Raw genomic sequence first — 26,198 nt, 5'->3', positions numbered from 1 at the left:
TTCTTGCATGTCATACCCACAGGTTTCTGGTTTTATGTGGATTCCGAATAACAGGGACATGACTTTTCATTTCAAAAATCCCACAGGCATTGGCCGGGATTTGAACTGCGGCCGCCTTGGTGAAAAGGCTGTTATATATAATGCCACTTGGCTCTGTACATGTTCCAATCCATCTCATATTCTTAGTTCCAACTACCAAGACGGTTTTCTAGCGTCCCCTCAAATGAAAGGTAATTGGTTTTGCCGAGATTATTATATATCAGATACCAGTGCTGTAATATAGACCATCATATTCCGACTTGTGTAGTGGTTATTGTGATTGCCTGCCACCCCTGGAGGCCTGGGTTCGCTTCCTGGCTCTGCCATGAAATTTGAAAACTAGAACTGGAGCGGGGTCCACTCAGCCTCAGGAGATCAGCTGAGTAGAGCAGGGGTAAGGGTGGGTTGGTTCGATTCCTGCCTCAGCTATCCTTGAAGTAGTTTTTTCCCCTTGGTTTCCCACTTCCTAACTTAAGACCAGGGCCACTTCCTTCACTTTTCCTAGTTAGTATTATTAGTCTGTCCAAAAATCAAATCAAAATCAAAATCTCTTTATTTGCAAATGAGGTGTCTACCTCGGTGGCAAATGGTACACTAAAATTCATTATTGTCAAGCACTAAATTTTAAATTAACAGGAGACAAAGAAAATTTTCCTAGAATACAATATTATACAATTTACGCTAATAATTTTTTCTATTAAACACACACATCATCCTTAATAAATTTATATTGTTTACAAAATTCTACTTATATCATCTTACAAACATAGTCAACTCATATACAGTACGGTATGTGAAATTCTAATAATACTATACAACTGGTATAAGATTAAAATTAACATTGAATTTATTTACATATTTATATTTTACCCATTTTAGAACCTAAGGAGCATAACGACCTGCTGTGTCTTAACCAGAGCCCCTTTTGCCACCACTTTTCAGAGTTCCTGAAGGGCCTTCACAGCTACCGTAGCGGTCCCAGGGCCCTCGAAGTCCCCACTGTACTTCACCCCTACAGGCAGTCCCCTACTTTGGCTGTCCAAACTCCTTAGACCAGGGGATGGAATTAATTTAATCACACACATTTTTTATTTACAATATCCTGCACTGGTCGAATGCCCTCTAACATTTAATTTATTATTTCTGTTGTTGTTTATTCTCTTCTTGAATATCTGTACAGATTTTGGAAAAGGATCAAACACTACCCCTGGTAAACTGTTCCACTCCTTCACGCCCTTCCCAATGAAATAAAATTTACCCCAATCGCTTCTGCTAAAATTCCTTCTAATTTTGTACTTGTGGTCAGTTCTACCAATATAATTATTTTCCAACTGAAGCCTCTCACGGATATCTCCCCATGCTTCTTCTCCTGTATGGGCTCTATATAATCCTATAAGTCTAGTTTTCTCCCTTCTCTTACTTAAAGTTTCCCACCCAAGTTCCTTTAACATTTCTGATACACTACTCTTTCTCCTGAAATCCCCTGTTACAAATCTTGCTGCTTTCCTCTGCACACTATCTATTTCTTTTAATAGGTATTCGTGGTGAGGATCCCAAACACTGTTTGCATATTCCAATAATGGACGAACCATACTTAAGTAACTTTTTTCTTTTAATTCTTTGTTGCATCCTTTAAGTAGCCTCATTATGACATGTAATGATCTGTATGCTTTCCCAACAATGTCATCAACATGACCCTTCCAGTGCAAATTACTTTCAAATCTCACACCTAAGTATTTGCACTTGCCATCTTTTGGGATAACTACCTCATCCAAAGTATATTCAAATTCAGTTTTAAAGCTCCTGTTTGTAAATGTTGTAACAGTTGATTTGCCTCCATTAATCTTCATATTATTTTCTTCAACCCATTCTTGGATACTGTCAAGGTCCCTTTGTAATTCTGAACAATCCTCAATGTTGTTTATTTCCCTATAAACAATTATGTCATCTGCATACAATCTTATTTTCGATGTTATATTGTTCCCTAAATCATTTGCGTATATTAAGAAAAGTAACGGACCGATTATACTACCCTGTGCAATTCCCTTCCAAACTTTCTCTTCCTGTGATATATTATTTCCTACTTTGACTTTCTGAACCCTTGAATTTAGAAATGTTCTTATCCAACGTATAACCCTTATGTCCAATCCTATTCCCTCCAATTTCTTTAATAATATTCCATGTTCTACTCTATCAAAGGCTTTGGAAAGATCTATGGCTATGCAATCTAACTGGCCTCCTGAATCTAACTGATCTGATATGTCCTGCTGAAATCCCACCAGTTGTGCCTCACAAGAAAATTTCTTTCTAAATCCATACTGGCTCCTCGTGAACCAATTTTTATCATCACATATCCCTCTGATGTACTTTGCTATTAAACTCTCCAGTATTTTACAAACTATACTGGTTAGGCTGATTGGTCTGTAGTTCTCTGGTTTCCTTTTATCACCCTTTCCTTTATAAATTGGTATTATAATAGATTCCTTCCATTCCTTTGGTATTACACTATTATTTATGACATAGTCAAAGAGAAATTTTAAATAAGGCACTATATACCACCCCATTGTCTTTAATACCTCCCCAGTAATTTGATCACTTCTTGCTGCTTTTCCTTGCTGAAGCAGTTGGATTTCTCTGAAAATATCTTCATTTGTGAATGAGAAGCTTCTTTTATCCCTGTGTGTCTCTCCCTCTCTATCTTCTGTTACGGTTTCCAAGTCCTGACAATCTTCTACTGAATCTCTGAATTCTCTACTAAAGAGGTTTGCTTTCTCAGTATCTGTTAAATAGTGTTCACCCCCTTCTCCCACCATTGTAGGAATTTGGATTCCTTTTCCTTTTTGATTCCTATTATATGAATACAGCTTTTCCCATTTCCCTTTGTGGTCATTACCCTCTTGAAGAATGCCATTCATATAATTATCTTTTGCTTCCTTTTTCACTCTATTCAGTTCCCTCATTAGCTGTTTTCTAGTTTCTCTATTCTCCCTACCTTCTTTGATTTTCCTGTTTTTTTACTATTCTACATTTTCTTTTTAATTTTCTTATTTCCCTTGTGTAATAAACAGGGTCTGAGGTCATTTTACCCTTCTTAACAGGTACAAATCTCTTCTCTCCTTCCCAAATGATTCCTTTAAATTTAGCCCAAAGTGTATCCACATTATTCCCTTCACTTATCCAACAACTGAATTGTGATTTAAGGTAAGTCCCAAATTCATCAACTTTAGTTTTTCTGTATAATTTCTTGTCTTTTGTGACCCTCTTATTAAGCATTTTTGGTACGAGTCCTACATCCATTATTACAGCCTTATTGTCACCTATTCCTTCAATTACCTCAGTTTTATCAACAATTTCCCATGGTTTAACCAGGAATACATCTAGCAAGTTATTGAGACTAGTTGGTTCTTGTACTACTTGTGTAAATCCTCCCTCCCAAATTAACTTATTTGCCAGTTTCTGTTCATAGGCTTCACTTGCAGCTACATTCCATTCAACTTCAGGCAAGTTTAGATCTCCCCCAATTATTACCGTATCATTATTGTTTTTATGAGTATAATCTATTATTTTCTCAAATATTTCCATGTCTCTTTCCTCTCTTCCAGGCCTATATGTTCCTATAATTCCCACCTCATTCATATTGTCACAAACTAATTTTATCCCTAATATTTCATCCCTTTCATCAGTAAACCATTCATGCGAACAATAAGTTTCCTTCACCAGAATTAATACCCCTCCTCCCTTTTTATCTCCTCAGTCTCTACGATAGACTGTATACCCTTCTGGAAATACTTCTGTATTACCCATCCCTTCTCTCAACCACGATTCCACTCCTATCACCACATCCGTCTCATAAGATTCCATCAATGTACCGAATTTTAATTGTTTATTTACTACACTCTGACAGTTTACCAAGAGCAATCTCAGACCTCCTTCCTCCCTAAAATTTGACTGTTGCAATTGGGTAACGTTTGACTCATGAGATGAGAACTTCCCTGGAACCCAGATCCTTGTACATAGATCTTGATTTAAGGGTCTGGGTTTTCTGGCAAGTTTCCCTGTATGTGCCAGTTTAGTGGTATGGGTTTTCTTAAGTACAGATTACTTTGCAAATCTCTGTTGATAATTGTAGCAATTTGTCTACAGAGAGTTGCTTTCCCATTACCATTTAGATGTAACCCATGTCTAGTGAACATTTGCCTGCCAAGACCTAAAGTATCTACTACATAGACATTTCTAAAACTCTTACATAATCTCTTGATTTTTATATTTACATCATGTACAGCTTTGTTCACACATGAGTCCTCTAAAAGGTCATACCTGGGTGGCACATTAACTACAATTACTTTTGAGTCAGGTAGTTTGGAAATCTTACCTCTGAGAGTCGTAATTAGTTCCTCACCTTCATTAGCAGCAATGTCATTTGTACCACTCACAATCACCACATAATTGTCCTTCTCTAACACAGGATCACAACTTGAAAGGACGTCTTCAGTTTTGGCACCTGGTTTTATTAGTCCTGAAACCTCAGTCTCTGGATTCTGCAGCTCATCCTTGATGCCTTCTGCCATACCCCGCCCTTGACTGTCTGCGTAGAGATGAATCTTACGTCATCAGCCCATCGTGCCTTTTGTGCCGTTGGAAACAATGTTCCTTCTTAAGATACCTTATCACACTGGCAACATTATTTCAGGAAATGCACAATTAAGAGCAAATTCAAAACATTTTAGAGAATGTTCTTGAAGAAAAGTCTAATATTTAGCTCTCCTAAAGCCATCAGTGTGGTGGTGAAGAATGGATTCTTCAAGTCAATTTGCAGATCCACTGCTGAACCTGTAGCTGCCTTCTTATGTATCAACTCATCTCTTTTTGATGTTGTTCATTACAGTTGCTAAGGAAAATTATGGATAAGTAGGATGTGTTGCAAGAAGGTGAGCTGTTATTTGGAAGGATATCAGATGAATGTCAGTCATGCTTGTCTCAGGTATGCTAGGACTTGTGTATTGGAGTTCTTGGAATCAAATTTAGTTTTGATCCTAAGACAAGATAACTTGCGTAGTTATAGTGAAATTGTATGTTTTTCCAAATAATTCTACATTTACAATTATGCTGCTATAGTTTAATATCTTAAGCTTCAGTTCGCTGATTACAAAAATTACTACTGCATTCTTCAAGACAAATACCTACTTAACATTTGATGCTAATACATATGAAGTCCTTTGGCAATGAATGGAACATATATTTTGAATCTTTCCTCGCTGAGTCATTTCCCAGACCTTAACCATGTTAGAGTCCAGGATACCTCCTCTTGAATAGGCTTTTCATATTACATATGAATGAATGAAGACAATGAACAGATCCCCCCCACCCCGCAGTCACGGATGACCACCATCTAGAGAAGAGAACATCTGCCCATCGCAGTCATCACAATCACATGCCATTAGTATTGTTAGTTTTATAAAATACCAAACATATTCTTACTACATATGTAAATGGATGAAGACAATGAACAGACAGCCCCCCAGTCATGGATGACCACCATCTAGAGAAGAGAACATCTGCCCATCGCAATCATATGCAACTGCTATTGTTAGTTTTTAGAGAATACCAAACATATTCTTACCACATATGACTGAATGAAGGCAACAAACAGACACCCCCACTTCCCCCCAGTCACGGATGACCACCAACTGGGGGAAAGACCATCCACCCCTTGCAATCATTGCTGTCACATGTTACTAGATTTGTTAGTATTAAAAAGAAAATATCAAACTTATTCCACCTTCAAGCTTTGTCTTAGCCGTCCACCACTATTCACACTTAGAAAGCTTGTCACCCCTTTTACAAACCAGTACTCTGATTTCAAAAATTACTACTGCACTCTTCAAGACAAATGCCTACTTAACATGTGATGCTAATACCAATAGATTTCATTCTTTACAATAGTTTTCTATCTCCTTAGGGCCTAATACTATTTTGCATCTTGACAGGTTTTAATGAAAGTAGAAGGATGTCATCAGCGAATATTAGGCCTGGAATATCTTGATTCTCAAGACATGGAGAAACTCCTTTCTCAAAGCCTTTCAATTGGAAAACTATAATTTGCAGCTACAGTATATATTCTATGAACATTATTTAGATATATATTTGGAAATTAGCCTTCTGAGGTATTGTAATCTCTGGATTTTAACTAAGTTATCTAGTCTAGGATACTTCTTCCTTAACTACATGTCATTTTCTCTGTTTTGACTTTCTGTACATTTCTTTCTCCAAATTCCTCTGATAATACTACATAATTTTGCTGTTTTTCCAGGTTTCCTCCATTCTTTGTTTAATAACTTAGCAAGTGTGTAAAGTTCAGGTTCATTTTCAGTTTTACTTATCTCATTCCCATCTATAGACCTATATTTATTTCTGATATTTCTCATTTCTTTCAGTCCTTGAGCAGATGTGCCACTTCAATATGAGTATTACATAAAATTCATTTATTATGTTATTTTTTCTCTTAAAGCTTTATTTTTGTAAACGTCCATCAACCACCAAATTATTCCTCTCATTTCTGTTTTTGTTAACATTTGCATCCTTATTGCCATATTTTCACTTATTTTGCAAAATTCTATTAGTGTTTTCTTGCTGTTACATTCTATTCTTATCGGTATTATTTGTCTTTCTGTATCTTTCACGCTTTAGACTACCTTCTTACACAATCCCTTGATGAATTTATCTCCCAGTAATACTCCATTGCTATGTCTTCCACCAGCTTCTTCACCCCTATCCACCCAGTAGCCCTCATTTTGATGTTTCATTTGGTGCTGATATGCTATGCTTAGAATTTCACCTCCTTTCCTCGTTTTTAATCCCAACTAATACTTGACTGTTTGTTTCATAATAACTGCCTGTATAGTCACCCTTTCACACATAATTCTCACTCCACTATTTGCAGTACAGCTTGTCAATCCCATAATTATTTTGGCAAATTTACTAACGACTACATCTAAGGCTACAATTCCTACAATTCCATGATCTACTCCCCAAATTTCAGCTCTATATAATACCTTTGCTGTAACTACTGAATTAAATACATTTTTCTGTACTTTATGTTCTATGTTAGGCATCTTTTTATCCAGTATTTTTATACTAACCAAGGCACTTACTCCCTTCATCTATTCTGACTACCTACCATTGCTGCTTATAATCATCCCTAAGTATTCAGTTTTTTAACTACTTCTAGCTTTGTCTTAGCCATCCACCACTATTCACACTTAGAAAGCTTGTCACCCCTTTTACAAACCAGTACTTTCATTTTATGTGGATTAACCTTTAGATTTCATTCTTTACAATAGTTTTCTGTGTCCTTAGGCCCTAATACTATTTTGCATCTTGACAGGTTTTAATGCAAGTAGAAGGATGTCATCAGCAAAGATTAGGCCTGGAATATCTTGATTCTCAAGATATGGAGAAACTCCTTTCTCAAAGCTTTTCAGTTGGAAGATATCATCAGTGAGCAATAAAAATAATATCTGTGACAGTTTACACATTTGTTTAAGACCCAGTTTTGAAATTATCTTCCCCACTACTACACTATCTTTTACTTTGATAGAGTATTTAAATTCATCATATGTATTTTCAATTGTTCTGATCATCTTCCTAGATATTCCAATCTGACTCAGCTTATGTACGATAGCCCATCTACTCACCCAATCAGAAGCTTTCTCTAAATCGATTGCCATGATGTACAGTTTGCCTCGTTTCTTCTTCATGTATTTATTTATTCATTATTGTTTTAACAACCATTATGTTATTACTTGTCCTCATTCCCTTTCTAAATCCTGACTGGAGTCTCTCGACAGGATTGAGCATCCCTCTGCCCAATTCATTAGTCTTTGTGCTGAAATGAAATGGCGTATGGTTTTTATTGCTGGGAGTGTCCGAGGACAAGTTTGGCTCTCCAGATGCAGGTCTCTTGATTTGACCCCCGTAGGCGACATGCGCGTTGTGATGAGGATGAAATGATGATGAAGGCGACACATACATCCTGCCCCCGTGCCAGCGATATTAACTAGTTATGGTTAAAATTCTGGACCCTGCCGGAAATCAAACTCGGGACCCCTGTGACCAAAGGCCAGCACGCTAACCATTTAGCCATGGAGCCAGACAGTCTTTTTGCTGATATCCCTGTATATATCATACTTAGTGAATCTAGTAATGATCTCCTCTACATAAAAAATTTCATGATTGAAAAAGCCGAAAGAGCTTTAATGTTTTTAACATTTGCGATCAATGAAATTATGGTTTCCTTCTACGAACCTTATTTTTTTTTTTTTTTATGAAGGCCAAAGGTAGGCATTTATACAAGTGGAGGCACATGCTTGCTCTAGTGCACTGTCACTGGATTGCCCTACATAAGAGGCTTGCAATGGTGTCTCAACGGCGCAGTAGCGCCAGCGTCTTGGAAAGGTGTAGCATTCCAACTGATGAGTCCACTGCAACACTGGGGTGAAATGCTGGTAATTTCATGTCTGAAAGAGCTTAAAGAGTTTAAATGTTTTTATATCCCTCTATAGTTACTTGAATTTGGTCTCTCACCTCATTTCTTATATAAGGCAAATGACTCCCTCCTGCCATGATTTTGGTACTCTCACTCCTTCAAATATACTGAATATTTTCACTATGCTTTCGAGGATAAACTTGTTTTTACTGACTTCTTTACAAAATTCATTATTGATACCTGAAATTGGTTCTGCTTTTCCTTTTAGGCCTTTCTCAATTAAATCTTTTACTTCACTAACTGAAAATTCCTGGTCTACAGAATGCAGGCTGCACTGCAATCCCCTCAAAATCCTAGTCTTTTCTATGTTGAGTTTTCAACTATCCTGCCATCTGACAGCTGTCTGAAATGTTTGATCAATTCCCCATTACTTATATTCACTTGTGTTGGGCTTTTTCTTTCTCTACAGTTTTGGTTTATTCTATTCCATACTTTTTTACTGTCCTTTCTTTTAAAATCTCTGTTTAGATTTTCAGCTTGCTTTTTCTGCCATACATACTTTGTGTTTACTGATGGTTCTCTATACTTTTTTTGTTTGCTACAGAACGCAGTTCTTGTTTCAAGCCCCTAGCTTCCTTTATGCTTTTAATGTTTTTTGTGACTTCTGCCCTTTTCTTTCTGCACTCTTCATTGTACCATCTGGTATTTCTTGACAGCCCTGTTCCCTGGTCTTGCATCTTCTGTCCTGCTATCAATATAATATTTTCTATAAGCTATATTTTTGCATCTGTTTAGTTATTTTCAATCGTAAGACCTATCCCAATCTTCATAATTTGGAAACTAACCCCTTAAATTTTTTTCTTTCCAAGTTCCTTTACGTCGCACCAACACAGATAGGTCTTATGGTGACAATGGGAGAGGAAAGGGCTAATGGTGGGAAGGAAGCGCCCCTAGCCTTAATAAACATACAGCCCCAGCATTTGCCTGGTGTGAAAATGGGAAAACACAGAAAACTATCTTCAGGGCTGCCGACAATGGACTTCGAATCCACTATCTCCTGAATACTGGATACTGGCTGCACTTAAGTGACTGCAGCTATCAAGCTTGGTCCCCCTTTAAAATAATCCTCAAACTCTTTGCTGAGGTCTTCCCTCCATTTGTATTTGGGCACTAATCTCTTTTTAATAATATTTCCGTGATATACTCTTCCCTACTTATCAGGTTAATAATTATTGATAAGTGGTTGGATTCTGTCCTGCCTTTAACTGTTATCCTTTCAATCTGTCATAATAGCTCCCTTGCACTTAATAATAGGTATAATACTTCCTCCCCTTTCTGTTATATATGTCAAGTTACTCATTTCATTTCCTGGCCACCACCCATTCAAAATATACAATCCTTCTGTACCTCATAGTTCTATTCATTTTTTCCCGTACCTATTATACCCTTCATCTTGACCTGTTCTCTTTTTAACTACTCTTTCCTCTACCTCTTTACAGTACACTGGCTTTCGAACTGCAATCCTTGCTTTGCTTGCATTGAAGCCCCCCATCAGCAGATTACCTATATCTTCACACATATTCCATAATCTGTTGCCTACTCAAGTAAGAAACCTTTGTTTGCAAATGGGGAACCTTCAGGAGGGCTGTCGACAAAACCAAGACTTAATGCTTATTTCACCCTTTCGATTCGTCTTTACTTTTATCCAAAGAACTTCCATTTCTGTTTATGTAAGTTCAATTTTCTCTTGTATCATCATCATCTTAATTTCCTGTTTCCAGCTTCCCGGGTTGGGTTGTGAATCAAGGACCTCCATCGCTGTCTGTCTCTCCACCACTCTATCAGTATTCCACCAGGATATCTATCTCTTGTCTTGCTATGTATTTTAAAACCGTCCACATGGACTTCATATCCTGGTGCAATCCAATTCTCCACAAAGGTAATAATGTCCATTTCGGCCACTAATTGTTTCACCTCTTCATTTTGTATCTTGCTCAAAAATCCCCCTATATTCACACATCCTAGTCTCCATTCTACTTACTTTTTATTTTTACCCTTTGTCAGGTTACTTCTTCTTGTTACCCTTGATTACTTCTAAGATACTGCCTTCTAGTGGGAACTAATGATTTCTTGGTCCATTGTGTCCTCATGTGACTTACCCTTTCTGGACCATAAGTCCTTTAAACTTAAACTTTTACCTCTGGCCACTGTTTCTCTCCTCCTGTCTTCTGACCCTCTGCTGAACCCTGGACATTGTAGGAACTGACAGTCAGCTAGTCCAACATCCACAACTTTTGCAGGCACAGCTGCCTGTTCACTTCCTTTTGTTGATCTTGCAGTGTCTGCAGTTTCACAAGTTGCTGCACAAGCATTATCATTACTCGTAGTAACCTCGCACATTTCTCCATCTGTCGTACACGCCACACTTTGCTGGTGCTGCTGCTTCTCATCCATTTCTTTTAGCTGCATTGGTGTCCAAGCTCACCACCAATTACCATCACTAACTATTAAGCACTGTCCTTGTATTTATGCCTTGCTCTTCCTAGATGTAAGTGCAGAATTCTCTGCTCCATGATGGTATATTTTTCCATGTCCCTTTTCACCCATATTTTTTTCCCCCTCTTAAATTCCTAGTGTTCCTTAAAATTTTATTTGCCATCAGAGCTGATAATAACTTGACTGTAATTGGTATTTTTCCCTTCACTCTTCCCCACTCTGTGTATGCCTTCTACTTCACTGCAGTTTACCTTCATAAGTTTTGTATAACATCCAACATCTTATTCACTGTGTTGTTTACATTTTCAGTTTCACTATCAGGTACACTGTAAATAAAAATATTTTTCCTCCTGACTTCCTGGTTGACCATATTTTCTTGCCGCTTTTGATGTCGTAACTCCTCCTCTAAAACCTATTTGGACTCCAGTATTTCTAGCTCACCAGTTTTCTGCACACTAGGCGAGTTGGCCATGCGGTTAGGGCCACGCAGCTGTGACCTTGCTTCTGGGAGGTAGTGGGTTCGAACCCCACTGTCAGCAGTCCTGAAGATGGTTTTCCGTGGTTTCCCATATTCACACCAGGCAAATGCTGGGGGTGTACCTTAATTAAAGCCATGGCCACTTCCTTCCCCCCCCCCCCCCCACCAGGCGAGTTGGCCGTGCGCATAGAGGCGCGCGGCTGTGAGCTTGCATCCGGGAGATAGTAGGTTCGAATCCCACTATCGGCAGCCCTGAAAATGGTTTTCCGTGGTTTCCCATTTTCACACCAGGCAAATGCTGGGGCTGTACCTTAATTAAGGCCACGGCCGCTTCTTTCCAACTCGTAGGCCTTTCCTATCCCATCGTCACCATAAGACCTATCTGTGTCGGCGCGACGTAAAGCCCCTAGCAAAAAAAAAAAACCTTCCTTCCCATTCCTAGCCCTTTCCTATCCCATCATCGCCAGAAGCCCTGTCTGTGGGTATGACGTTAACCATATTGTGAAAAAAAGAAAAAGTATTTTACACAACCATCTCTGTTTTTATTCTCAGTTCCTTTTTGACACACTCTTTTATCTCCTTCATTTTGTTATACTGTTCCCGAATAAGATTTCTAGTTTGTTCTGCCTGACGTGTCTCTCTGACTATTTCTTTGATCTTCTCCATCTCTTTCCAGCCAATTATTCCCACTGGTCCAGGACCAGGATTAATTTTGACACCCCCTATTACAAGTAGTATTGCCACTACCGCTGGTGCCATCAGAGATACCTGTAAGCCATATTGTTACCAGTTACTCTTTGCACATGCTGCACGCTCGCACTTCACACATCTGTCCCATCGACCTATAGTCGCTCGATACTGTTGAATAACATTCCTCATATTCCTCACTCAGCACACACATTCAGTATGTCCTCTCGCTTCGCCAGCTCAATTACAACTGAGATGGCATATGTATTCATAGAAATTGCCATTTACAAATAAATTGACAAAAGACATCATTTCGTTGCTATTTTGACTTCAACATTTAATCTTACCTAGCCAGTGAATGTGCTGAATTTCACTTTTCCCAGAGTCTGGTATATCATCATCGGAATGGGTATCGCTGCATTGAAATCAGGAATGAGTTCATCACCAGAATCAACATTCAGTAGTACGTCTTCAATTTCCTCACTTCTAATACTGCCTTTGTAACTTGTCATCTTATCACAACACAATAACTCACTTCACTACACACCCTCACAAGAACATCATAATTGACTTAGGTCTGTGTTTACTAAAAGGAAAAAAGAAAGAAGGCATGGGAATGTACCCACTGTTCAGATAGGGTGAGAGGCTGTTCATTTAAATGCCATCTATGGTTTTCAAGACAGAATATGACATCATACAAATTTAGTGCTAAATTCAAAACAACGTTTACATCGCATGACATTAAATGCCTGAACTTGGATATGGTCCCCAACGTAGGCAGCTTTTAAACATCTTAAGGCGTCCATGGAAGTGAATATGTCAATGAACAAGGGGACTGTATATGTCAGGACTTACAGAAGGCAGAAGTATTCAGTCAGCAGTATGTAAAGGTAGTTGGATATAATGTTCAGATAGAGAAGGTGACTAATACTGGCCAATTACAGAAATTTACCTATGGTAATAAAGGCATTTATAAAAATACCAAAGTTGAAAGCTAGAAAGACAGCTGGTATTGATAAGATTTCTGGGGATATGTTAAAGGCTATGGGTTGAAATATAGTGCCATATCTGAAATACTTATTTGATTACTGTTTGCATAAATGAGCAATACCAAATTAGTGGAGTATTACAGTAATAGGCCCAGGGTGCAAGTGAAATGGGGAAACACATATAGTGGATAATTACAGGCCAGTTAGCTTGAAATGTTGTGTTGTTTGTAAGCACTGGGAAAGCATTATTTATGATTATATTAAACACATTTGCAAAATTACTAACTGGTTTGATAGAAGGCAGTTTGAGTTTAGGAAAGGTTGTTCCAGGGAAGCTCAACCAGCAAGATATAGCAGATATTGTAGATTCAGGAGGTCAAATGGACTGTATCGCTATTGACCTATCCAAGGATTTTGATAGGGTAGATCTTAGGAGCCGGCCCCATGGTGTAGGGGTAGCATGCCTGCCTCTCGCCCGGAGGCCCCGGGTTCAATTCCCAGCCAGGTCATGGATTTTTCTCTCGACCTGAAGGCTGGTTTGAGGTCCACTCAGCCTACGTGATTAAAATTGAGGAGCTATCTGACGGATGGCGGCCCCGGTCTCGAAAAACCAGAATAATGACCGAGAGGATGCATAGTACTGGCCACACGGCCCCTCGTAATCTGTAGGCCTTCGGGCTGAGCAGCAGTCGCTGGGCAGGCCAAGGCCCTTTCAAGGGCGTTAAGTGCCGTGGGGTTTGGTTTGGTTTTAGATCTTAGGAGATTACTGACAAAAATGAGGGTTATTGGACTAGACAAAAGAGTAGTTGAATGGGTGGTTACATTTCTAGAAAATAGAACTCAGAGAATTAGATTAAGTGAAGTGTTAACTGATTCTGTAAAGTATGGGCAGTATTATTGGACCTTTATGTTTTCTTTTCAATACTATACATGTAAAAATGATATGAGTAAGAATCACAGGTAAGGCTATTTGTGGATGATTTCATACTGTGTAGAGTAGTAAATGAGTTGCAGGATTGTGTGTAACTGCAGGGGGACCTAGACAATGTTGAGAGATGGATAGCAGACAATAATATGATGGTAAATGGGATGAAAAGTCTGGTTGTAAGTTTCACCAGGAGAGAAAGTCTTCTCGGTTTTAATTACGGTGTTGATGGGGTGAAGGTACTTCATGTAGAAGACTGTCAGTACCTAGCTGTTAATATAAGGAATGCTGTTCATTGGGTTAATCATATTAAAAAGGTTGTTAAGAAAGGTTACAGATCTCTTCACATGGAATGAGAGTATTTGGGAGTTGTAGAATGGATGTAAAGGAGAGGGCATATAAGTGTGGTAAGACCCCAGTTAGAGTATAGTTCCAGTGTATGGGATCACATCAGGACTACTTGATACGAGACTGTAGAAGATCCAAAGGAAAGCAGCATGATTTGTTCTGGGTGATATCCAACAAAGGAGGAGAGTTAAGAAAATTTTGCAAACTTAGGGCTGGGAAGACTTGGGAGTAAGGAGAGGAGATGCTAGACTAAGTGGTATGTTTTGAACAAACAGTGGAGAAATGGTGTGGAAGGACATTAGAAGAAAATAAGCATGAGATATAAAGGTAAAGTTGGAATTCAAGAGGACAAATCGGGGAAAATATTCATTCACAGGATGAGGAGTAAGGGATTAAAATAAATTATCTTGGGAAATGTTGGGTAAATTTCCAAGTTCTTTGAAAACATTTAAGAAATTAATTAAGAAATATTTCCTGGCGTTTTCTCATTTATCAAGGTTCAAAATTTACCACCAAATGAGGCCCAGTATGGGTACTTCAACATAGTTCTTCTGTCTAGCTCTTATGATTCTCTGAGAAATTCAGTGTTTATAAATGTTAAAGCATGCATCCCAGAGCACCCGTCGGCCGAGTGCTGTTTGGCTGGGTATTTGACTGGTTCTTGGTAGGTCCTGCTAATTTACACTGGACACTTAAGTGTGCGAAGTTTGCTGCTTAAAAGTTACACATCAATGAGGATGCAATTAAAGTCAGTGTCATCACCAACTATCAGCCCATCATTGGTGGGTACATTCTGCTAGTATATGTAGGACATTCATCACAAAATGCATGATGGATCTTGGGAAGTATTCAGACACAACAGTGATCATTTTTGGTTTCCTCAGGTGCAAGAAATTCAACCACAATGCATTTCTCTGCATCCTGCCTCCTGTGGGTAAGTGTGATAGAATAACATCCACCGTATCTCCTGCCTGTCATAAGAGACGACTAAAAGGGGCCTCAGGGGCTCTTAACTTGGGAGCATGGGTTGGCAACCATGAGGTCCTTAGCTGAGCCCTGCCATTGCTTCCACTTATCAGTACTTGTGTCAGGCTCCTCACTTTCATTTGTCAAATCAGACCTCCCTTAGTCAACTCTTGTTCTTTCCCCACCCCGATGGTATTAGGTTTCCGAGGCCTAGGGAGTGCTTCATTTTCATACCCTTTGCGGCCCTTGTATATCTTTGGCTGATATCTTCATTTTTCAAAGTGTTGAATCCCTTCCATTTTTTCCCCTCTGATTGTTGGTAATAGATTATGGTTGCCTAGTTATACTTCCTCTTAAAGCAATAATCACCACCACCATGTGCATCCCGGAAGACGGACCTAACATTTCCAGCAGATTGCACTGTTTGCTTTCTTTCTTGTCGGCAAATTCTGGTGGTGCCATTCTATCCTGTACCATTTTGTTTATGGTTCATAATGATGGATTGGTTGTGCGGTTGAGGCGCGCGACTGTGAGCTTGCATCCGGGAGATAGTGGGTTCAAATCCCACTGTCGGCAGCCCTGAAGATGGTTTTCCGTGGTTTCCTGTTTTCACTCCAGACAAATGCTGGGGCTGTACCTTAATTAAGGCCACAGCCGCTTCCTTCCAACGCCTAGGCCTTTCCTATCCCATCGTCGCCATAAGACCTATCTGTGTCAGTGCGACGTCAAGCCACTAGCATAATGATGGAACCAGTCCCTAGCACTTGCCACAACACTTATGCCCGGTTTCTGGAATGGTAAGATATATTTCCGATAGCTATTGCTTTGTTACAGCTGTCGACTTGATAAATCTTCGCTGCGTTGCCCAGCGGAATAGCAGCTAATTTATCGAACTGTCAACTATTGGCTCGTTGATCAAGTTTCATAAATACACACTAGATGCCACCCCTCATATTGCTTTTGTTTTTTGTGTGCATTAGATGTGTTCCCTAGACTATCAGGTGCATGCGCACAAGTAATACACCGCATTTGAGCATTCTGTGCGGTTTCTATTATCCCCTCTTTGCCATGCAGCGAGAAATTGGTGTTTGACTAGTTCTTGCAGACGTGGGTGTCAGTTTTGTAGTGTTTAAGGACTGTCAGAAGAATTCTAATGAAATATGCACACCAGTAGCACATGTCACGCGCGATCCGGTTTGCACTGAGCCTTATAAGTATACCGTACCTCTTCCCTCGTATTCCAAAATATGAACATTGTTTGATCACAGTATAAAGATATACATTGGGTAATTAACATAATTATATAACCTGTTAGTTCCTTGTAGTTAATATCGTTAATTAGAAACAATTCCACTATAAAAGTATATGCTCACTGCAAATGCAAGTAGGCCTACTATGATAAGGTAAGGGTGTATTCTGCCCGAAGGCAGGTCCGAACCTCCGCAGAGGTGTGCCTGAGCCAGAGTTTACGTACGGTAGGGTGGCCAGTTCCTTTCCGCTCCTCTATTCCCTTACTCCCCACCAACAGCCTGTGGCAACCCATCCAAATATTGACCACACCCAATGTTGCTTAACTTCAGAGATCTCACGGGATCTGGTATTTCAACGTGGCTACGGCCGTTGGCCTACTACGATAAATGTATAATTATCTGTTATACTCCGTTACTGGTACCAGTGCTTTTATGGATACGAATGCAGTCACAGATACAAATATGATAAAACACTTAAAGGGTATCATAATTAATAATTGATCAACAGGGAACAATGTACCGAGCTTGATAGCTGCAGTTGCTTAAGTGCGACCAGTATCCAGTATTCGGGAGATAGTGGGTTCGAACCTCACTGTCGGCAGCCCTGAAGATGGTTTTCTGTGGTTTCCCATTTTCACACCAGGCAAATGCTGGATCTGTACCTTAATTAAAGCCACAGATGCTTCCTTTCCACTCCTAGCCCTTTCCTGTCCCATCTAAATGTGTAATTATCTGTTATACTCAGTTACTGGTACCAGTCCTTTTATGGACATCAATGCAGTCACAGATACAAATGTGATAAGACTCTTAAAGGGTATCGTAATTAATAATTGATCAACAGGGGACAATTTGCTGAGCTCGATAGCTGCAGTTGCTTAATTGTGGCCAATATTCAGGAGATAGTGGGTTTGAACTCCACTATCGGCAGCCCTGAGATGGTTTTACGTGGTTTCCCATTTTGACACCAGGCAAATGCTGGGGCTGTACGTTAATAAGGTCACGGATGCTTCCTTCTCACTCCTAAGCCTTTCTTATTCCATTGTCGCCATAAGACCTATCTGTACCGGGCGAGTTGGGCATGCGGTTAGGGGCGCGCAGCTGTGAGGTTGCATCCGGGAGATAGTGAGTCCGAACCCCACTGTCGCCAGCCCTGAAGATGGTTTTCCGAGGTTTCCCATTTTCACACCAGGCAAATGCTGGGGCTGTACCTTACTTAAGGCCACAGCCGCTTCCTTCCTATTCCCGGGCCTTTCCTGTTCCATCATAGCCATATGACCTATCTGTGTCGGTGCGACGTAAAGCAAATAGCAAAAAAAAAACCCTATCTGTGTTGGTGCAACGTACAACAACTTCTAAAAAAAAAAAAAAAAAAAAAAAAACATGAGACAATGGAAAAAAATTGTTACAGAATGCAAATTGTCGCCTGTAACCTCTACCAAACCTACAGTATGACAGTATATTTGTTTGGCCTCAATCTGTCTTTGAATTCATTTTCACTATATTTCATTAGAACATTAGGCCGACGATGATATAATCGTGGTCATTCTAGAATGTTGACTATTTCTACAATTTCTTCAGTGGAAGAAGTTGAGAAAGCCATAGAAAATTTTAACAAACACAAGCTTTGTGCTGATACTGAAGTACTGCGCATGTGGCCATTAAGTTAACAAATACGAGGGCAGATCAGAAAATAAGTTGCACTTCCCAGTTATGGCCATTTATTACACCACCTATACAACAGCAACACGACTATAACGACATACACTGTAACATCACTTTTCCACATAGTTTCCAAGAGACTCCAAACATTTCTACGAACGCACAACCAACTTGTCGATGCCGGATGCATAGAAATTTCCTCCAGCGCTCTGCAACCACTCGCAGACAGTGGCCTTCACCTTCTCATCAGTCTGGAAACGTCGACCATCGAGCTCCGTTTTGAGCTTACCGAACAGATGAAAGTCACATGGTGCTAGGTTGGGACTGTAGGGTGGATGTTCCCAGACCTCCCACTTGAAACGCTGCAGCAGTTCTCTTGTTTGGCGGGCCTTGTGAGGTGTTGCGTTATCATGCAACAAAATCACACTGGCGCTTCTCTTTAATCGCTTTACGCAACCGGTGCAACGTTTGGATATACGCCGCCGTGTTGATCGTCGTTCCTTTCGGCATGAATTCCACGTGCAGCAAACCTTCCATGTCAAAGAACACTGTCGCCATAACCTTACCAGGTGAAGGTTGAACCTTAGCCTTCTTTCATTGTGGTGATGAGGGGTGCACCCATTCCATTGATGTTCGCTTCGTTTCGGGGGGTGAAGTGGTGGACCCACGTTTCGTCGCCTGTGACGATTCGCCACAGAAACCCGTTGCCGTCTGCGGCATAGCATTGCAAAAATGCCAGGGAGGATTGGAAACGTTGTCCCTTGTGCTCATCGGTGACACAGCTTACAATATCCATGGTCCTTGTGAACAATGACGAACACACTGCCATAAGACATGTTAAGCTGCGTCGCAATTTCTCTCAGTTTAATGTGCTGGTTCAGTCTAATGATCGTATTCACACCGTTGACCTTTGCACGGGTCCTAGACATTGTGGGCCTGCCTTCGTGATGGTAGTCCGTGATATCCGTGCGTCCGGCTTCGAATTACTGACACCACTTTACAACACCTTGCTGGGAAATGGCCCGCTCCACATACACAGCACTAATTTCACGATGAATGTCCATGCAATTGTTCCTTTTGGCCCATAGGAATCAGATTGTCGCACGCACCTCATATTTGGAGTGAACGTCCAGTTGACACGCCATTGCATTTGGCCGCTATTCACACAATACTAGACGAGACACCACAGCGACCTGCCTAACAGACGTGTGGACAGTGTCTGTCCCTTTCTCCGCTGTGCCCACGTTTGCGACACACAGCACGCTGCTGCGGCGCGTTAGTGCAACTAACCTTTTGATCCACCTACGTAGATATCTCCTGCTCGGGGCCTTCTAAGTTAGCAAGCGATTTATCAAACCGATAGATATAACTTACGTTCGTGCAATGCCAAAACACAAGTTAACCATTCGATACCACTGTAGGTTCGATATCTTATGTTCCAGAAACTGGGCATTATTAATAAAAGTCATCTCCTGCATTTTGATAACTCTGAACATGATTTTGTATTGTGTGAAGATTATGGTCTTCTATCAATAAAAGTAGGATCCAGCAGTAAAAAAAGAATTCAGTACCCTAAGCTTATAATCATTTTCTGCACTGATCCATGTCCTACTACAAATTTTGCTGCAATTGTATCTACAGCGACACATCTGTCTTTGGTCGGTCGGTCCTGATCTGCATTTAGGGCAGTCGCCCAGGTGGCAGATTCCGTATCTGTTGTTTCCTAGCCTTTTCTTCTGTAATGATGATGTCATCTCTTTTCATGTTGTGTACATTGGAGACAATTGGAGCATGACCACTATGAAGCTGATCTTGCAGGCTCATATTTCCATCTCTGTAAGGTGTCACTCATCTCCTAACATTGCTAGCATCCATAAATATACATCTGCATATGCACACTAAAGTTTGGTGAATTTCAGCCAAATGAAGTTTCTCTTTAACGAAGAATTCATTGACAGCACCTTGCCAAAATGACACATCACTATCAACTATTTTGAGATAACTAGCTGTGTTCTTACAATCAAAGCTAGTTACATCCCGGAACGGTGGGTCCATGTTTGATATAGATGTTGATTCCCATAGGGAACCTGAAATATTTGTCCCGAATGAGTAAATTTATAATACCAATATAAATGGTCCGTTATTGGACATTATAAATTTTCCAGCTAACTCGTTCCTGGTTGCCAGCGTTTCTCCCCTGTGTGCTAAGTTGGGCTCATCAGTTGGTATATAGCACACCCACCAAGATGCATGGCTAGTGCATACCCTGGAAGCTACTGCATAGGCTACTTGGAGCCACTGGCAGTGCCAATGCACTATGAGACTCTTTGTCTCATTACCAAAAATTTATGTCTGCTTGGCCATCAGATGATATAGATGTTGATACCCATAGGGAACCTGAAATATTTGTCCCAGATGAGTAAATTTATAATACCAATATAAATAATCTGTTATTGGACATTATAAATTTTCCAGCTAACTCGTTTCTGGTTGCCAGTGTTTCGCCCCCCGTGTGCTAAGTTGGGCTCATCAGTTGGTACATAGCACACCCACCAAAATGGTCCAATAATGGACCATTTTTATTGGTTTTATAAATTTACTCATTCGGGACAAATATTTCAGGTTCCCATTGGGAATCAACATCTATATCATCTAATGGCCAAGCAGGCATCAATTTTTGGTAATTAGACAAAGAGTGTCATAGTGCATTGGCACTGCCGGTGGCACCAAGTAGCCTACTCAGTGGCTTCCACGGTATGCACTAGCCATGTGTCTTGGTGGGTGTGCTATGTACGAACTGACGAGCCCAACTTAGCACACGGGGGCGAAATGCTGGCAACCAGGAACGAGTTAGCTAGAAAATTTATAATGTTCAATAGCAAACCATTTATATTGGGTCTATGTTTGCTGTGTTAGCCGGGCTAACACCATCTAAAGCAAAAGATCAACGAATATGACTACATAATATTATGTCATATAAAGTGTTTGTTTAATACCATGCACTATATTATAGCAACCAAAAATACCTAATTTTCTTCCGCATAAATACCACTTTAGGTGACGAAAACTTTGCATCTATCCAATGATGAAGATATGCCAACTGTGTGCTCTGTTTGCCATTTCTCAGAGGCATACATGAGGAGTTTGAATTCAGTCGCGGCGTGCTTGCGCATTCGATGTACTCAGAAACACTGCACAGAGCTGGCCATGCTGGCAACTAGGCTCGCATGTTTGCCCCAGTCGAGAGGCTAACTTAACAGTAATCATATGCAGTGTTCAGTGGTGATTGTGAGAAGCATGTCAAGGTTCTTAAACATTGCTAAGGGAGCGTGTCTTGTGCTTGCTGTGGCTTTCTTGTTAAAGGGAGGTTCAGTTAGGATGGAGGATGAATGCGGCTATGTTATTGAGGACTTGTTAACACATTCATTCTCTAGCCGAACACTTGCTGCTTAGACATAAATCATAGACAATGGGAGATGCACTCCTAGTATATCAGCTATAGTAACAGAAAGAAGAAGCAAAATGCATCATTTTAATGATTCCTGGTTCACAAATGATACATGGCTGTGTGACTGTAAGAAGTCCTTGTATTAGAGCAAATGGTTATGTAGTTAGTTGTCTCATAGATGCTGTTTGTTTCCTGGCAGAACAAGAGCTGCCTTTTAATAGCCATACTGAAAACTGTGACTCAATAGAGGAAATTTTGTTGAATTGCTCCATTATATAGCCACTTACAATTAAAAATTAAGGAACCACTTGGAAACCTCTCCTGCTTTTCTTGGTACTTCCCATGATATCCAGAATAAGTTAATCAATTCAATCTCAGCTGTTTTGTCAAATAAAATAAAATAAAAGAAGAGATCCAAGAAGCACCATTTGTAGCTGTGATAGAAGATGAGGCCACAAACACGAACATCTCAGCTTTCTTCTGTGCTTCGTTATGTTACACATGATGATATTCAAGAGAGATTTATTAGGTTCATTAATGTAAGTACTGATCGATCTGCTTTTTCTCTGGCTGGGCAGGATTTAATTTTAATCAATGAATTCCAGTTTAGTGACAAATTAGTCGCTCAAATTTACGATGGGTGTTCTGTTATGGCTGGAGCACATGACAGTCTACAACAGATTATTCTTGCTAAATATCAGTCAGCCCTTTGTGCACTGCTATGCACAAAAGCTTAACCTAGTACTAAAACAATCTATTAGAGTTATTAAGGAATGAAAAGTATTCTGGGTTCGCAACTATTTTCTCAAGATCATCAAAGAGAAAAGCTTCATTTCAGGCGTTTACTATTGAGCATTTGCCATCAGTTGCCCAGACCCGCTGGATATATACCGATCGTTTAGTTGAAGTAATATCAGAAGTAAAAAAAGAATCTGAAGACATCCCTCAAGTCAGTCATAAGCAACGCCGAAGAATGAGATGGTGAAACAAGAATCTGTTCAAGAGGTTTCTTTGCCACTCTACAAGATATTGAATATATTTTAATTTTAAATTTATTCTCATCTGTATTATCCCATGCAAATAATTGTTCATTTTACAAACCAAAATGACATAAGATATTGTGCTTCTAAGATCGATAAATTCAAAATATTTCTGAATGACAAACGTGATAAATTTTATTTATTTTGGGAGCAGTGCACAGATGAACATTCATCAGTTTTGTCAAATGAAAATGAAGTTAGAGTTAAAAGGGAATTGATGATGTGGAAATTAACAAATGGAAATAATATTTCAGACTGTATTGTCAAGTACTTGATAAAATGGTTCAACACATAAAATACCGTTTTATTTCGAACTGAATAAGCTGTAATTTGTTTCTCTTTTGGATTGTGACTTGTTTGGAACATATGTGGACTCGTTTCCTGCTCGGCTATTCGAGTCTCTAGTTAAACCATGTGGTAGCTACTTCAACGTCCTAGTACTCAAAACAGAGTTGTCGGCCATCTACCCATCAACAGAATTTAAGAAATCCTGCATACTATAACTTTATAAATATTTAACATGTCCAGGCTTAAATGTGGCACTACCTGAAGTAACCAAACTTTGTTCTTTAATTTTAACTTCTCCTGCTACTAGCGCCTCTGTCGAACGATCTTTCTCGGCAATGAAGCGGATAAATTTTATTTAAGAAATATGCAAGCACAAGAAAGATGATTAAAATTGTCATTAATTTCAATTGATAAGAACCTCCTGAAAATCTGTAGGAAGAATCCGGGTGTCCATGATTCTGTTATAGACATGTTTATCGCCAAAAATCACTGGATAGAGCTGTGTTATAAGATGTGATACATGCAGATGTACGGAGAGGACTGATTTGTGTAAGTTTGAAAATGCATATTTCTATTTGAGCTTTAATACCCATTACCCATACATTGTTTTTATCCATGTTTCTAAAAACTTGTGTGCTAACACTTTGATAAGGATCACGCGCCGCCATTGGTTACATCATAATACTCAAACATATTGTATTAAGTCGGTGTGTTGAATTGATGCACTTGGTTATACTTTAGGCCTGCTTAATATTCTGATTGAAAAAAATGCTGTTTACTGATTTCAGTAAGTTATTTAATAATCATCTTCTTTCTTGCCTTTTCTCAGTTTCCTTCATACAGCACTTCTTGTGGATTTGGTCCAGTTTTATGGCAGGATGTCCTTCATGATACCAACCCTATGTGGAGGGATGTATTCACTATTGCATGTTTCTATGGTGGTTGTTAGTTGGTGTGTTGATGAAGAGTTGTGTGTTAAGACAAACACAAACACCCAACCCCTGAGCTAGAGGAATTAACTGTATGCAGTTAAAATCTCCAACCTGACCAGGAACCGAACCTGGGCCCTCGGAATTGAAGGCCACTATGCTGATCATTCAGCCAAGGAGCCAGTAGTAATAATAATAATAATAATAATAATAATAATAATAATAATAAAATGGAACAGAAACATGATCTATGGCAAAAAGATATGAGAGTGGAATATAGGTGGCAAAAGTGAAATTTTTATGAGAAGTGTGCTGCAGAAAAAAAAGAAGAGACAAATGAGGAAATATGGAAAGATATTTTTAAAGTGGAAAAGTTGAGTGATAAAAGAGAAAACCTGGGTTTGTTTAGAAATGTTGAAAGGATGAGCGATGAAAGAATGCCAAATCAGACAACGGAAAGGCAAATGAAGGGGAAAAGAGACCAGGGCCAACCAAGATTGAGATGGATGGACTTAGTTCAGAACAGTATAAGATGACAGAACCAGTACTGGAATATAGTGTTGGATGAGGAATGGTGGAATGATAGAAGAAAATGGAAAGGAACCATATTTGTCCCTACCCAGCCATAGCTGGAAAATGGGAGGATGATAATAATAATAATAATAATAATAATAATAATATGACACCATTTAGGCTGCCTGTGCATAAATTTCAGCATCCTATTCTACCTACCAGATGGTAAAGAAACAGATATCTGTAAGGCAGTCTAAGGCTGAGTTTGAAAAAAAAAAAAAAGAAACGGTTTTTCTTTCTTTTTTTTTTTCCAGGTAAGCACCAACTTTGTCACCAGAGATCTTTTATATTTCAACATCATACAACATGGAGTGTCAAATGAACTTTCCCCTGTAGGTAGGGGCGGTAGAATACCTCTGTTGAGTTTGAACCCACTATCTGGAGGTATACTCTTTTCTACTGATCCCAGGAGGGAACTGTACAGTAATAATTATGAATATGAATATCCACAGCCTGTTTCCAGTCATTTGACCGGGTCAGGAATGGAATGAATGAAGCCCCCTTCTAGCGGCGAAGATGGGAATTGTGCTGGCTGCCGAAGCCTGTCGCACTCCTCTGGGGCAGTTATTAATGAATGAGTAATGAAATGAAATATTGGAGAATGTTGCTGGAATGAAAGATGACAGGGGAAACTGGAGTACCTGGAGTAAAACCTGTCCCACCTCCGCTTTGTTCAGAACAAATTTCACATGGAGTGACTGGGATTTGAACAACGGAATCCAGCAGTGAGAGGCTGGTGTGCTGCCACCTAAGCCACGGAGGCTCACCTGTAATAATAATAATAATATTAATCATCATCATCAGCCTCACCTACTGTGATTCTTCAATATTTTTTAATTTTGTCTTCAGTGATCAAGTTTGTAAATTGTGATCTACATAAGATAGTAATGTTCTTCATAAAAGAAAAGGAATATCCACTACAAGCAAGAGAGTTACTTCAAAATGCACAATAGCTTTAAACTTTTTTCTTAGTGTTTTTCATCATGCATGCAATTCTCTTTTCCATTCTGTCTAGTGTCTGTTTCTTGTTCCAGGCTCACTTTTCTCCTTTCCTGTTTGAGGTGTTTCTTTTCTCACAAGTTAAAGAAGCTGAGAGTAAATGCACAAAAACAGATGATGAATTGGTGTTTGAGCTACTCAAGACAGAGCCCAACACTTGGGAGAAATTGGAAGCCGACCTTACTAAATCAGAGAAGCAGCGGTTACGACTGGATATTTTGGCCAGGTTTCAGCAGAAGGCAAAACAAGACGGAGAGGCTCGAGCAGGTGAGCTTGTCCTATAATTCATTATCAATAGAAGACACTTATCCTTTATCTTAAATTATACAGTATATATATGATTAGTTAAACCTTTTATCTGTAATGTTGTACTATACAATGAACAAATTAAGAACATTTTTTTAAAACTTCTTTGTTAACTAAGAGGTGTACATAATACACTTAAATTGTGTCTTCCTTGGTAATATTGAGTGCTTAATTTTGGTTAATTTTCAGAAAGTGGTAGTTCTAAACTGATTATGGCTCTGGGCCTGTAATTCACTTTTCTTATGTGTAGTACTTCTCCTGGAATCTCCTAACATATACTCGTATGATTTGAT

General features: G+C 39.4%; 1 protein-coding gene across 4 annotated transcripts in view; it reads left to right on the top strand.

Annotated features, from left to right (window-relative positions):
• The window catches only part of LOC136868616 (dynein axonemal assembly factor 4), a 128,791-nt gene that overhangs the window by 5,888 nt on the left and 96,705 nt on the right, over positions 1-26,198 (top strand). For all 4 annotated transcript variants that reach the window (XM_067144787.2, XM_067144789.2, XM_067144790.2 and 1 more), the window contains exon 2: positions 25,635-25,866. In XM_067144787.2, the coding sequence (XP_067000888.2) occupies positions 25,635-25,866 (232 nt within the window). The remainder of the gene's footprint in view (positions 1-25,634; positions 25,867-26,198) is intronic.

The sequence above is a fragment of the Anabrus simplex genome, chromosome 1 (genome assembly GCF_040414725.1).
Source record: "Anabrus simplex isolate iqAnaSimp1 chromosome 1, ASM4041472v1, whole genome shotgun sequence".
Classification (NCBI taxonomy): Eukaryota; Metazoa; Arthropoda; class Insecta; order Orthoptera; family Tettigoniidae; genus Anabrus; species Anabrus simplex.
This window is presented reverse-complemented; position numbering and strand designations above follow the sequence as displayed.